At 33.0% G+C, this 14,069-nt stretch overlaps 3 protein-coding genes across 3 annotated transcripts; all 3 read left to right on the top strand.

Annotated features, from left to right (window-relative positions):
• Nucleotides 1-1,234, top strand: Mp20 (muscle-specific protein 20 transgelin). Its single transcript, XM_035868747.2, has 4 exons — nt 1-159; nt 470-681; nt 755-875; nt 944-1,234. Exons 1-4 carry the CDS (start codon nt 130-132, stop codon nt 1,133-1,135), a joined length of 555 nt encoding a protein of 184 aa, XP_035724640.1. The 5' UTR covers nt 1-129; the 3' UTR covers nt 1,136-1,234.
• Nucleotides 1,235-4,178: 2,944 nt separating this feature from the next.
• On the top strand, nt 4,179-7,762 carry LOC146872248 (acyl-CoA synthetase short-chain family member 3, mitochondrial-like). The gene is given in 7 exon segments (XM_085663992.1): nt 4,179-4,306; nt 4,580-4,745; nt 4,862-5,015; nt 5,017-5,152; nt 5,222-5,318; nt 5,401-5,580; nt 7,372-7,762. Coding segments are annotated over 7 exon segments (978 nt in total). The 5' UTR covers nt 4,179-4,272; the 3' UTR covers nt 7,583-7,762.
• Nucleotides 7,763-8,177: 415 nt separating this feature from the next.
• LOC118442737 (acyl-CoA synthetase short-chain family member 3, mitochondrial) lies at nt 8,178-13,631 on the top strand. Its single transcript, XM_035868724.2, has 13 exons — nt 8,178-8,368; nt 9,315-9,394; nt 10,280-10,445; nt 10,561-10,850; nt 10,926-11,022; nt 11,105-11,313; nt 11,383-11,611; nt 11,690-11,800; nt 11,900-12,099; nt 12,161-12,306; nt 12,476-12,698; nt 12,835-13,010; nt 13,183-13,631. The coding sequence occupies exons 2-13, from the start codon at nt 9,382-9,384 to the stop codon at nt 13,276-13,278; spliced, it is 1,956 nt and encodes a 651-aa protein (XP_035724617.2). The 5' UTR covers nt 8,178-8,368; nt 9,315-9,381; the 3' UTR covers nt 13,279-13,631.
• The last annotated feature ends 438 nt before the right edge of the window (nt 13,632-14,069 follow it).

Below are 14,069 nucleotides of genomic sequence, written 5' to 3'. Positions count from 1 at the left end.
ACTCCGGTTGGACAGATTTCTTCAAGGCGTGGGCTGCATCATGTATTGCGTGGTCAGGACCGCGAGTATAAGACGGACCGTCGATTTCCCTCGACAGTTCAGTCCTCTGAAAAGAAATATCACGAAAGGATGGCCCTAGAACGTCAAGTCCGCGCTAAGGTAATTCTTCGATTCAACGAGAAAAAGAGGGAAAGAGAAAATAATCGTTCGGCTAATCTATCGGGATAATAGTGAAAATTGCGATGATCCTTCAATATAATATTAAAGGACGTGCCCCGAAGTCAAGTTGGAAAACGGAATAGAAAAAGAATCTTTAGATCGATGTGCATTTTCTCTCTCTTTCTCTCTCTCTCTCTCCCCTCCTCCTTCCACAATCTCACGGTGGTCCATCGAATCAAAAGAAAAGGAAATCATCGAAAGTGCCCATGAGACATGCTTTAAGATAATGGTTTGTTCCGTTCGTTCATAGATCGCAGGAAAACGTAATCCCGAGCAAGAACGCGAGGCTCAGGAATGGATCGAGTCCGTTCTTGGAAAAAAGTTCCCACCTGGTGAACTCTTTGAGGATGTTCTCAAGGATGGTCAGGTCCTTTGTCACCTAATGAACAAGATTTCACCGGGATCAATTCAAAAGATCAACACTAGCGGCGGACAGTTCAAGATGATGGAGAATATTAACGTGTAAGCTGACGATTATTCTGACGTTTGTTTTCTTCCATCGAATTCAATTCTGATTGAGTTTGTCTCTCGGTAGGTTCCAAAAAGCACTCAAAGATTATGGCGTGGCAGACGTTGATGTCTTCCAAACGGTCGATCTCTGGGAGAAAAAGGATATAGCCCAAGTTGTCACAACTCTTTTCGCTCTTGGTCGTACGGTATGTTATATTGTATACAATATAGCATATTCTCGAAATGATTTAATAATTAATTTCTTCTCGATTAGACATACAAACATCCAGAATGGAAGGGACCTTATCTAGGTCCGAAACCATCCGAGGAGTGCAAACGTGAATTCACGGAAGAACAATTGCGTGCCGGTGAATCCGTAATCGGTTTACAAGCAGGCTCAAACAAAGGTGCCACCCAATCTGGACAAAGTATCGGTGCCACTCGCAAAATCCTCTTGGGAAAGTAAATCATTTGATAAACGAGCTAATTTGTATTTTATATGTATGTAAATATGTAATTATGGCATCTTTTTTAACCGATTAATCTATCGTTATTATTTACACAATTGGATGTATTTCTTTCTTCGCGTCCATTGCCCCTACTTTTTCCTTCTTTCTCTCTCTCTCTCTCTCTCTCTCTCTCTCTCTCTCTCTGTGTCTGTCCCTCTCTCTCTTTTCCTCTCTTAAAGAACGAAGAGAATCGAAGAAAACATAAATTGATTATTTGGTATATTTGTTTAAATAGTTTCAATCGCCCAATGTAATTTTAATGTTTAAGATTGAAACGGTCGATTGAAAAACATAATAATTATACCAATGTCTGAGGAATCAAATAATACATTACTCATGTAATCGCTGATATAAACGCTTCGTTTTTACCTTTCAAAGAATAAGCAGTTTTAATTTTGATGTGTGGTAGTATATATTTTTCATCGACTAGTGTACCAAAAGAGGAAAGAGAGAGAAATTTGTTTAAAAATTTTTAAATAACAAATGATCAATGGATTATTAACCATTATGATAGAGTAAAATAATATCTTCAAAAGAAAGAGTAGACAACGAGGATATCTACGTAAGTATATGTATTATATCAAAAGTGACCAAAGTTTTATTTAAAAAAATTTATCCTATTTCCCGATTCTATTTTATGATGATTGAAATTAATTGTAATTATAAATAGATAAATGTAATAACACACGTTAATCGACCTGTAATTGTAATAACACGCGTTATCGGTTAATCGAACGTATTATTTTTTCCTTCCGAAATTCGAGTTCGATAAAATCTGTTTTTTTTCATAATTGACACGGATGAGTCATTGACTTTTTGATTTTTCAACTATTTTGTTCGAAAGTCAAACTTATCACGTAGGAATATTTAAACATAAAAAAAGTCAAAATTAGGAAAAAAATTTGCTCGTCGCTCAAGCGCTTTTAACATAATTAAATAAAATATACAATGTGTCAAAGTTCTTTTCATTCATTTATTATTTTTATCACGTGTAATCGTTTTGAACGTATTATTCGAACTAACTCGATGAATCGAAGAAAACACGAAAAAGGGATCGAAGGGAAAATTAATAAATAAATAAATTGAGGATGAGTTTCTCGAGAACAATAAAATCGTACTCAAATACGTGCGTGACTTTCCTTACCTTATTTCCATAACGAAATTCCATAAATACATAGACCCAAGATAAATTTACGTTCCAATCATAAGAAAAAAATAAATCTTAAAAGAGAAATATAAAATTTTATCAAGAAAAAAGAAAGAAAAATGAAAATGAATCGCGAATCGAATGATAAAAAAAACGAATTTCTAATATTATTTTGAATGATAATTTCAATCGTATTCATTCAACGAGAGCAAAATACCAGACATCATACACAACAGACAGTTTACATCGTAAATTTTATATTATCGTACCTGTGAAAGAGCCCATATTTCGGCTTTCCTCGAAATCGATTTTCTTCGTTTTAAGAAAAATTCACGATCACGCACTAAACACAACAAATTCTAAACGTAAGAAGACGCGCTATTCTGCGAGTGATATTTCTGAAGAAAATTCTTGGACGATGGCGGAGCCACGCGCAAAAATAGCGGCGAGGTGATCGCAATAGAGGAGAAAAAAAAAGTGGAGAAGCAAGGAAAAAAGAAGAAAGAAAGAAAAAAAGATAAAATAAAATATTAATATACGGAAAAACAGACAATATTTATTATGTGAAGTAAGTCCGATTACATCGATCTACGTGCTACTAGTCTGTAAAGATAATACTTTAATAAGAAAATTAACACCGTTAAAAATGCTTTCAAATAATTTTGTATAATTGCAATTATGCCTAGTATCTACAATTATGTCTAGTCATGTTTCAATAGGATATATATATTTAAATAAAGAAAACGATTCGATAATATTATATAAATAAAAAATAAATTATATAAATAAAAAATTTTCGAATATTATTACTTCATAGTAGATACCATTCTCCTTGTTTAAAAACTTAAAACTTCCTTAAAAAGGAAACTAAATAAGATCGTTAAAGTAATTCAATAGTTCGTAATCATTGCACGTTTTGTTCTTTCGATTATTAAGTTTCCTTCTGTTTCTAAGATTACTCCTTCGTCAGCAATGATTACTATATATAGTCGTCCTTCATCGCATCACTCGATATATTCCATATCGTTGATCTTGTTTGCTCGTTAAAATTTTCCATTAATTCGATACTTTGGTATTTGCTCGATATAATAAAGAGTCAATAATTGTAATGACGATATGTAAATTACATTGCAATATACATCAATTATAAAATATGTTCGAATTCTAATTGTATAGAAAGTCGGCACGTGAAATTTTTTATTTCGTCGTAGCTTGGAAACACGTAAATTTCCCTATCAATCGAATTCCGACGTTTTCTAGATTTTAAGACACCTGAGGACTTGGATAATACCGATTACGAGTCTGGAGTCCTGAGATCGTGAACAAAATGGATAAAAACGGTGAGTGAGAAAACCCTTTTGCTCTTTCAATTCTCTATAGAATAGAGTTTAGTTGTTGAGAAATAATAAAGAAAATACAGAAATCATGATATACGTCGTAATGACGACTTAATTATACATTTTGTGAAAACTAAGTATCTACATTATCTATATATTTAGCATTAATCAAAAATATTCAATGTGGAAACTATAATTCATCTATCGAATATATTCGAAATGAAATACTTTATCGAGGTTTTTCTTTTAATCTTATTTAATAAAAATTAACAAAATAATTCACAATTAAGAATGAGTTTATACATTTGTACGGGAGAAAGAATGGGGAAAAAAAACAAATAGAAAAGAAAAGAAAATGAAAGAGAAAGATAAAGAAAATCCATAAGTCCTAAGTTAGATGGATGGTATAGTATAATACTATATTTTGTCCAAATTCCATACTTACGCAACGAGTTGCATGCTAACGCAACGTAGATGTCGCTATATTAAAGTCAAACGTAGACAGTTACCGTAATTCATGACACACTGTAAGGAACACGTAGGCGAGACATAAAAAGGGGGTGCGGGTAGCGTAGAAAATTACTATGAACTCTGTAACAGCGGGTTTGGCATGTATTATTCAAGAGGAGAGATAAAAAATGTCGGTAAGTTGGCGCCTTCTACGTGATACCCTTAAATATTTATAAGCTGTTGTCACATAACACAAATTACAGAAGTCTAAGACGCCCTTTAAAATGACATATACAGCTCAAAAAATCCTAATCAAGCATATTTCGAACTAAAGGAGATCCTTCTGAGAAAATATAGATCCATAAGAATCCTTCTTGATCTATAAGAAACTTTTCTCAATAACCATCACAATAATTCGTCGAAAATCTATTCTTCGATCTGATTTCTTATCATTATACTATGTTTAGATAATAACTTCGGTTCATATAAGAAACATTCTGCTATTTATCGTGATGCCTATAAGAGATCTTTGGAGAATCCCGAAGAATTTTGGGCAGAGGTAGAAAAATTGATTAATTGGTTTAAACCGTGGAACAAAGTCCTCGACAATTCCAACGAACCTTTCACCAAATGGTGAGTAACGTTATCTATCCTCCTAGCTGACCGTCTTGATTTTCTAAACAAACGAAAAAATAAAAACAACAAATACGAAGAAAATAGAAGGAAAAAAAAATCGAATATACTCATAGGTTCGTCGGAGGAGAGTTGAATGCCTGCTACAATGCTGTCGATCGTCACGTTGAGTCTGGCAACGGTGAGAAAACAGCCATCATTTATGATAGCCCACAAATTTCGATTATCAGAAAAATAACCTACAATGAGCTGTTGGAAAAAACCTCGTTGTTTGGCAGTCGCTTTAGCTGATATTGGAGTTAGTAAAGGCAATAAAGTTATCATCTACATGCCACTTATACCAGAGACTATGATAACCATTTTGGCCGTCGACAGACTTGGTGCTATCCACTCGGTTGTTTTTGGAAGTAATCTTGATAATTATAATTATTCAATATTCCTTAATACGATCGGTTTTCTTTTCAATTGGACCATAGGATTCGCTGCAAAAGAGCTGGCCAACAGGATAAATCACGCGAAACCAAAGGTGGTCGTCATTGCCAGCTGCGGTCTGGAGCCTAACAAAATTATTACGTAATATCAAATTCTTTTTATTTAGAAGTGTTTAAATGGTTTTGGATAAATGTTTAAGCATGCCTTTGAACGACTGTTCTAGATATACCACGGTGCTAAATGATGCCTTGAAATTAATATCTGTGAAAGCACCGAAATGCATTATCTTTCAAAGAAAAAATATCTGGACTTTTCCGCTCAGTCCTGATCAGTATGATTGGGAGGAAATTTTGAGTAAAGCCAAAGCACATTCCTACGTTCCAGTCGAGGCTAACGATCTTTTGTATTCAATTGGCAATTAAGTGATTACAGATTTTAAATAAGAAGGAAAATTCAAAATTTTTGCTGAAAAACATAACTTTATTCAATTAGGTATTATCCATTTTTGTCGATGACCTTTTGTCATCCTTCAGGCAGTATCATAATTTCATGTTCATAGAACTTTTGATTTTTACCAGTAAAAAACTGAATTAAATGTGATTTTACATCACCAGCGTCATTACATCTAAGTAGTAGGATCAAAATAAATGGTAAACTGAAGGCGTGAGATCAGGGCTGTATGATGGATGTAACAACACATCCCAACCTAATTCCAATAATTTTTGTCGAGTGACCAAAGGTGTGGGGCTTTGCTTTATCATGCTGAAAAACAACTCCCTTACGATTTGCCGATTCTAGTCGCTTTTCTTGAATTGCATCGCTCATTTTGGCGAGTTGTTGAATGTACACGTTTGAATTAATCGTTTGATTTTCTGATAAAAGTTCAAAGTACAGAATTTCTTTATAATCCCACTAAAGTGTCAGCATAATCTTTTGTTAGTGAATCTTAGCTTTTGGTGTAGTTTGGACTGGTTCATCTTGGATCACCCACGATCTTTTTCGATTAACGTTATTATAAATTATCCACTTTTCGTCGCCAGTTATCAGTAGTTTCAGAAATGGATTAATTTCGTTGCGTTTCAGAAGCGAATTGCAGATGTTAATGCGTTGTGTCAAATGAATTTCCTTAACTAATGGAAGATCCATAAATCGAGTTTCTTGACATAGTCAAGCTGTTTTAATTTTTTTTGAATGCATGTATGCGATACATTGAGTTTCTCTGTAATCTCACGTGTTGTCCTATGACGTTCTGAACTGATAATGGCCTTGATATGGGTCTCATCAACTTCAACTGGATGGCCAGATCATTGCGCATTTTTCAGTAAAAAATCATCAGAACGAAATTTGGCAAACCAATTTTGATACTGCCTTTCTTTTAAAGCTTCATTCCCATATACGGCACATAACTTCTTATGTGCTTGCGATGCGTTCTTGACTTTACGAAATACAATAAAATATGTCTGAAATGCGCCTCTTGTTCTTCCATTTTTAAATTGGAATAAAAATGAAACTAAATAACAATTAATCGATATAACTTACTTGCTAAATTAAAGGCGGAAGTTCAAACAACAAGAAAACAATTTTTAGATGCTTTAAACATGTTGACGGAACAAAAGAATGTGCTAAGACCATCTATTAATAAAATCCGCAATCACATAGTTGCCAACACATATATAATTTTTTTATTAGACGTATATATAATTTTTTTTTTTAAAGTCGGCAGTGATAAGTGATAAGCAACCGTCCATTCTCAAGTATATCGAATCGATTTTGAAAAATATGATTTTGTTAATTATAATTATCGCAGATAAATTATGGTAGATATAGTAAATGATAAAGAGTTTGACAATAAACTTCGAGACTTCGTTGCGAAACATTCCAGACTGTTGATTCGGAAATCGCTGATTTGAATTCCACTGTTTGCACTATTTTGTTTTCTTACTTTTCTTTTTTTTTCTTCTCTTTCTTATTCATTTCAGTATATAAATTAAAAGTAAAAGTAATATATCGTTTTATTTACAATCGCATTGTTATTCTATTTTATATTTTATATTATAAATTGTAAAATCTTTTATGCCAATTGGAATATCGCACGAGTTAAAACGATGAATCATCGCTCCTAAAAGCCTCTACCCCGAAGAATAAATATTAATATGTACGTATCTTTATAAATTTATCGATGGTAAGTGATTAGGTTAAATATAATATTCGTGGCTCGAGAATATTGCGATTATGAAATAAAATTGTGGGTAGAAAGTATGTTTAACGTGCCTGTAATAAATCATTGGTGGCAATCGGAAACAGTCAAAAACAGCGTTGTGTTTTGGATACGGAATAGACAATTCTTTGCGAAAGTACAAATCTTCCGATTCCTAGCTATCGTAGTAAGTTTTCATTCAATTTAGAAAGGAAAAAGAAACGATTCGTGAAAAAAATCTTTTACAGTCGAGATACTTGATTAAAATGGGAACAATGTGACGGTACGCGAACTCGGAAGGATCGTTATAAAGCTACTTCTGCCTCCTGGTTGCTTATCCATCTTCTATCTCGCAGACGCAAGATTCAATGAGATTTATTTCTCGACTTATCCGGTAAGGAATTCGACCTATTCTCGATAGTTACGATCGATCATTTTAAAATTTTTCCTTTTACAATTTATCCTACATGCTTATGTAATTCGTGCCTCTTTTAGAGTCACTGCCAGTTAGGCATAATAGCTATCTCCCTCTCTCTCTCCCTCTCTCTCTCTCTCTCTCTCTCTCTCTTTCTTTTTATTTCTCCCTCTTTTTCTCCCTCTCTTAAAGAATGAAAAAGATCAAAGAAAATATAAATTGAGCGTTCCTTTTATTTGTTTTAATACTTTTAATCACCCAATGTAATTTTAATATTCGCGTTGAAACAGTCGGTAAAAAAAAATTATAATTAAAACAGTGACCGTGGGATCAAAAAGCAAAGTAGTCATGTGATCGCTGACTTGATATAAACGCTTCGTTTTTACCTTTCAAAGAATAAGCAGTTTTAATTTTGATGTGTGGTAGTATATATTTTTCATCGACTAGTGTACCAAAAGAGGAAAGAGAGAGAAATTTGTTTAAAAATTTTTAAATAACAAATGATCAATGGATTATTAACCATTATGATAGAGTAAAATAATATCTTCAAAAGAAAGAGTAGACAACGAGGATATTTACGTAAGTATATGTATTATATCAAAAGTGACCAAAGTTTTATTTAAAAAAATTTATCCTATTTCCCGATTCTATTTTATGATGATTGGAATTAATTGTAATTATAAATAGATAAATGTAATAACACACGTTAATCGACCTGTAATTGTAATAACACGCGTTATCGGTTAATCGAACGTATTATTTTTTCCTTCCGAAATTCGAGTTCGATAAAATCTGTTTTTTTTCATAATTGACACGGATGAGTCATTGACTTTTTGATTTTTCAACTATTTTGTTCGAAAGTCAAACTTATCACGTAGGAATATTTAAACATAAAAAAAGTCAAAATTAGGAAAAAAATTTGCTCGTCGCTCAAGCGCTTTTAACATAATTAAATAAAATATACAATGTGTCAAAGTTCTTTTCATTCATTTATTATTTTTATCACGTTGAATCGTTTTGAACGTATTATTCGGACTAACTCGATGAATCGAAGAAAACACGAAGAAGGGATCGAAGGGAAAATTAATAAATAAATAGATTGAAGATGAGTTTCTCGAGAACAATAAAATCGTACTTGAATACGTGCGTGACTTTCCTTACCTTATTTCCATAACGAAATTCCATAAATACATAGACCCAAGATAAATTTACGTTCCAATCATAAGAAAAAAATAAATTTAAAAAAAGAAATATAAAATTTTATCAAGAAAAAAAAAAGAAAAACGAAAATCAATGTTAGCTCGTTAAAATTTTCCATTAATTCGATACTTTGATATTTGTTCGATATAATAAAGAATCAATAATTGTAATGACGATATGTAAATTATATGGTAATATAAATCAATTATAAAATATGCTTGAATTCTAATTGTATAGTAAGTCGGCATGTGAAATTTTTTATTTCGTCGTAGCTCGGAAACACCCTCGTAAATTTCCCTATCAATCGAATTCCGACGTTTTCTAGATTTTAAGACATCTGAGGACTTGGATAATACCGATTACGAGTCTGGAGTCCTGAGATCGTGAACAAAATGGATAAAAACGGTGAGTAAAAAAACTCTTTTGCTCTTTCAATTCTCTATAGAGTAAAATCTAGTTGTTGAGAAATAATAAAGAAAATACAGAAATCATGATATACATCGTAATGACGACTTAATTATACATTTTGTGAAAACTAAGTATCTACATTATCTATATATTTAGCATTAATCAAAAATATTCAATGTGGAAACTATAATTCATCTATCGAATATATTCGAAATGAAATACTTTATCGAGGTTTTTCTTTTAATCTTATTTAATAAAAATTAACAGAATAATTCACAATTAAGAATGAGCTTGTACATTTGTACGGGAGAAAAAATGGGGAAAAAAAACAAATAGAAAAGAAAAGAAAATGAAAGAGAAGGATAAAGAAAATCCATAAGTCCTAAGTTAGATGGATGGTATATTATAATACTATTTGGTGTCCAAATTCCACATTGACGCAACGAGTTACATGATAATAAATATTTATACATTTTTTACATTTATGCATAATTACTTATATAAACGTAAGAAATACATAAACGAGACAAAGATTGTAGCGTTGGAAATTACTATGAACTTTGTAACAGCGGGTTTGACATGTATTATTCAAAAGATCTAAACAATGTTGATAAGTTAGTGCTTTCATATAACACCGTTAAAAATTTATAAGCTGTTGTCACATAACACAAATTACAGAAGTCTAAGATACCCTTTAAAATGACATATACAGCTCAAAAAATCCTAATCAAGCATATTTCGAACTAAAGGAGATCCTTCTGAGAAAATATAGATCCATAAGGATCCTTCTTGATCTATAAGAAATTTTTCTCAATAACCATCACAATAATTCGTCGAAAATCTATTCTTCGATCTGATTTCTTATCATTATACTATGTTTAGATAATAACTTCGGTTCATATAAAAAACATTCTGCTATTTATCGTGATGCCTATAAGAGATCTTTGGAGAATCCCGAAGAATTTTGGGCAGAGGTAGGAAAATTGATTAATTGGTTTAAACCGTGGAACAAGGTCCTCGACAATTCCAACGAACCTTTCACCAAATGGTGAGTAACGTTATCTATCCTCCTAGCTGACCGTCTTGATTTTCTAAACAAACGAAAAAATAAAAACAACAAATACGAAGAAAATAGAAGGAAAAAAAATCGAATATACTCATAGGTTCGTCGGAGGAGAGTTGAATGCCTGCTACAATGCTGTCGATCGTCACGTTGAGTCTGGCAACGGTGAGAAAACAGCCATCATTTATGATAGCCCACAAATTTCGATTATCAGAAAAATAACCTACAATGAGCTGTTGGAAAAAACCTCGTTGCTGGCCGGCGCTTTAGCTGATATTGGAGTTAGTAAAGGCAATAAAGTTATCATCTACATGCCACTTATACCAGAGACTATAATAACCATTTTGGCCGTCGCCAGACTTGGTGCTATCCACTCGGTTGTTTTTGGAGGTAATCTTGATAATTATAATTATTCAATATTCCTTAATACGATCGGTTTTCTTTTCAATTTCCAATGGACTATAGGATTCGCTGCAAAAGAGCTGGCCAACAGGATAAATCACGCGAAACCAAAGGTAGTCGTCATTGCCAGCTGCGGTCTGGAGCCTAACAAAATTATTACGTAATATCAAATTCTTTTTATTTAGAAGTGTTTAAATGGTTTTGGATAAATGTTTAAGCATGCCTTTGAACGACTGTTCTAGATATACCACGGTGCTAAATGATGCCTTGAAATTAATATCTGTGAAAGCACCGAAATGCATTATCTTTCAAAGAAAAAATATCTGGACTTTTCCGCTCAGTCCTGATCAGTATGATTGGGAGGAAATTTTGAGTAAAGCCAAAGCACATTCCTGCGTTCCGGTCGAGGCTAACGATCCTTTGTATATATTATATACATCAGGAACGACAGGTAATTATTCGACGTTTAATAATAGAATGAATAAAGATTGATCTCAACTTGAATCGATCGTTCCAATAGGTGATCCAAAGGGAATTCTAAGGCCTACAGGTGGTCACTTGGCGACTCTTACCTGGTCAATGAAGGTTATTTACGGGATGAATAAAAATTCGGTTTGGTGGAGTGCTTCGGACATGGGCTGGGTCGTCGGACATTCTTACATTTGTTACGGTCCTTTAGTCTATGGTGCAACGACTGTGATGTACGAAGGAAAACCCGATAGAACACCCGATGCCAGTCAATACTTTAGGTCGATACACCTTTTTACGAACTTTAAAAAACTCATACAAAGTTTAATCCTCTCGATTAAAAATTTTTTTTTTTACAGAATAATAGATCACCATAAAGTAAATGCCCTTTTCTGTGTACCAACGGCACTTAGAGTTTTGAAACGTGCCGATCCCAATTGTCTTTTAGGTAGAAAATATTCTATGGAATCGTAAGTTCAATCGTCCAAATTTAAACGATCCGTTTTGTACAAAGAATAAAATAAACATATGTACGTATCTCTATAAATCTATCGATGATAAACGATTAGATTGCAGACGATATTCGTGGCCGGGGAATATTGCGATTACGAAACAAAATTGTGGGTGGAAAGTATATTTAACGTGCCTGTAATAAATCATTGGTGGCAATCGGAAACGGGACACCCAATAACCGCATTGTGTCTTGGATATGGGATAGATAATTTTTTGCCAAAGTTTAGTACAGGTCTTCCGGTTCCTGGCTATCGCAGTAAGTTTTCATTCATTCTCGAAAGGAAGAAGAAAAGATTCATGAAAATATTCTTTTACAGTCGAGATACTCGACCAAGAAGGAAACAATACAGCGGTACGCGAACTCGGAAGGATCGTTATAAAGCTACCTCTGCCTCCTGGTTGCTTATCCACCCTCTATCTCGCAGACAAAAGATTCAATGAAATTTATTTCTCGACTTATCCAGTAAGGAATTCGATCTATTCTTGATAGTTACAATCGACCATTTTCTAATTTTTCCTTTTACAACTTATCCTATATGCTTATGTAATTCGTGCCGCTTTTAGAGTCACTGCCAGCTAGGCATGGTAGTAATCTCTCTATCTCTCTCTCTAATTATTATTATTGTTTTTAGGGATATTACGATACGATGGATGCTGGTTATATGGACGAATACGGCTATGTTTATGTAACTTCGCGCGACGATGACATCATCAACGTTGCCGGACATCGTTTATCGACATTTGCTCTGGAAGATATTGTTTTAGCGCATCCTGACGTCGCTGACGCCGCAGTCGTTGGCGTTTCCGATAGTACTAAAGGCGAGGTTCCACTTTGCCTCTACGTCAAACATCAAGGTTAAGATGTATTCCACATTTTATATACATCTCTTACTCTATGCGTATACTTTCTCTCGAAGTGACGTAGCGTGAAATGAAAAACATTCTATCGAATTATTAATAGTAATGCTCTATGTCTTTCTACGTCTTTCAGGAACGACTAATAAAACTGAAAACATCAATCAGGAACTGATCGCAAACGTTAGACAAGTGATTGGGCCTATCGCATCATTTAAAATCATTGATGCCGTCAATGGTTTACCTAAATCACGTTCCGGAAAAATTATGCGTAAAATCATTTCCAAAATAGCGAATTCCGAACAAGTTAAGGTACTAAAACAATATCACATTTTCTATTATATTTCTATTTTTAAGATTTGAGTATCGTTGAAACGATACTTTCGTAGACGCAGACGAAGGAAAATAATAGATAAGAAAAAAAAAAAAGAGAGAGAGAGAAGTTCTATATTCTATATTCTATATTCGTTGGATCTTTTTACAGATGCCTAGCACAATCGAGAATCCTCTGGTCTTCCGTGAAATAAAAACGGTCCTGCAAAAATTGGGCTATGCCAAACAAGCGCCGGATTTGGAATGATATAATACTGTTTCTAAGTCTTATCTTGTTATTTCATTGTAACTTTGTTTTCATTATTTATCAGTTCTCGAATTTACATACGTAGATCGAGTACTATTATTGTTAGTAATGATATTTTCTTATAACTTCGATTCTTCTATTCCCTTCTTCTTCCTTATCATTCGACAAAGTGTAACTACAAACTGTGTACTATATACTAAATATTATATATATATATATATATATAGTTTTTTATTAGACATATATATAATTTTTGTTTATTTTATTTTTTATTATATACCTATATGTAATCTTGAAAACTAAAATTGTATATATACATATATATATATAATAAATAAAAATTTGTAATTATATATCCAATTTTAATTTTCAAGATTATAATTTGTCGAATGATAAAGAACATATATGTATATATATATCTATATATATACATATATTTATATATAGATGTACGTACATTATTTCAAAATGTTATGTCCTGCTAATAAGAAAACATGTGAAGCTTTAAAAGCGTTCCTTAATCCTGTTCAGTATTCACTCTAATTCACGTTTCAAGGATAACATGATCTAGAGTTCCCAACTTCCTTTCGCACAAACTGCTTTAATCTCGTCGAATACACATGTATTTATTTATGTGTGTATGTGTATTCGTAGGATGTAAATTCATTTTCATCGGAATCGCAGCATGAAATCCGCTGCCAACGCTTAGCTCGACGTAGCGTGACAGGTGTGCATCGCATCTTCGTGTCTTTTCGAGATTCTTTCGCATTGCCAACAGCAAAACACGATAG

Source organism: Vespa mandarinia, chromosome 24, assembly GCF_050613455.1.
Source record: "Vespa mandarinia isolate Hongniang chromosome 24, ASM5061345v1, whole genome shotgun sequence".
Lineage (NCBI taxonomy): Eukaryota > Metazoa > Arthropoda > Insecta > Hymenoptera > Vespidae > Vespa > Vespa mandarinia.
The sequence above is the reverse complement of the archived record's forward strand: the minus strand, read 5'-3'. Positions and strand labels throughout refer to the sequence as shown.

Bases quoted from the DNA above. Each gene is read 5' to 3' on its own strand.
- Mp20 (XM_035868747.2), top strand. From the start codon at position 130: ATGGCCCTAGAACGTCAAGTCCGCGCTAAG. The intron at 682-754 runs GTAAGCTGACGA...GTCTCTCGGTAG, and splicing joins ATGATGGAGAATATTAACGT to GTTCCAAAAAGCACTCAAAG. The intron at 876-943 runs GTATGTTATATT...CTTCTCGATTAG, and splicing joins TTTTCGCTCTTGGTCGTACG to ACATACAAACATCCAGAATG.
- LOC118442737 (XM_035868724.2), top strand. The intron at 11,801-11,899 runs GTAAGTTCAATC...ATAAACGATTAG, and splicing joins AGAAAATATTCTATGGAATC to ATTGCAGACGATATTCGTGG. The intron at 13,011-13,182 runs GTACTAAAACAA...ATCTTTTTACAG, and splicing joins CGAATTCCGAACAAGTTAAG to ATGCCTAGCACAATCGAGAA.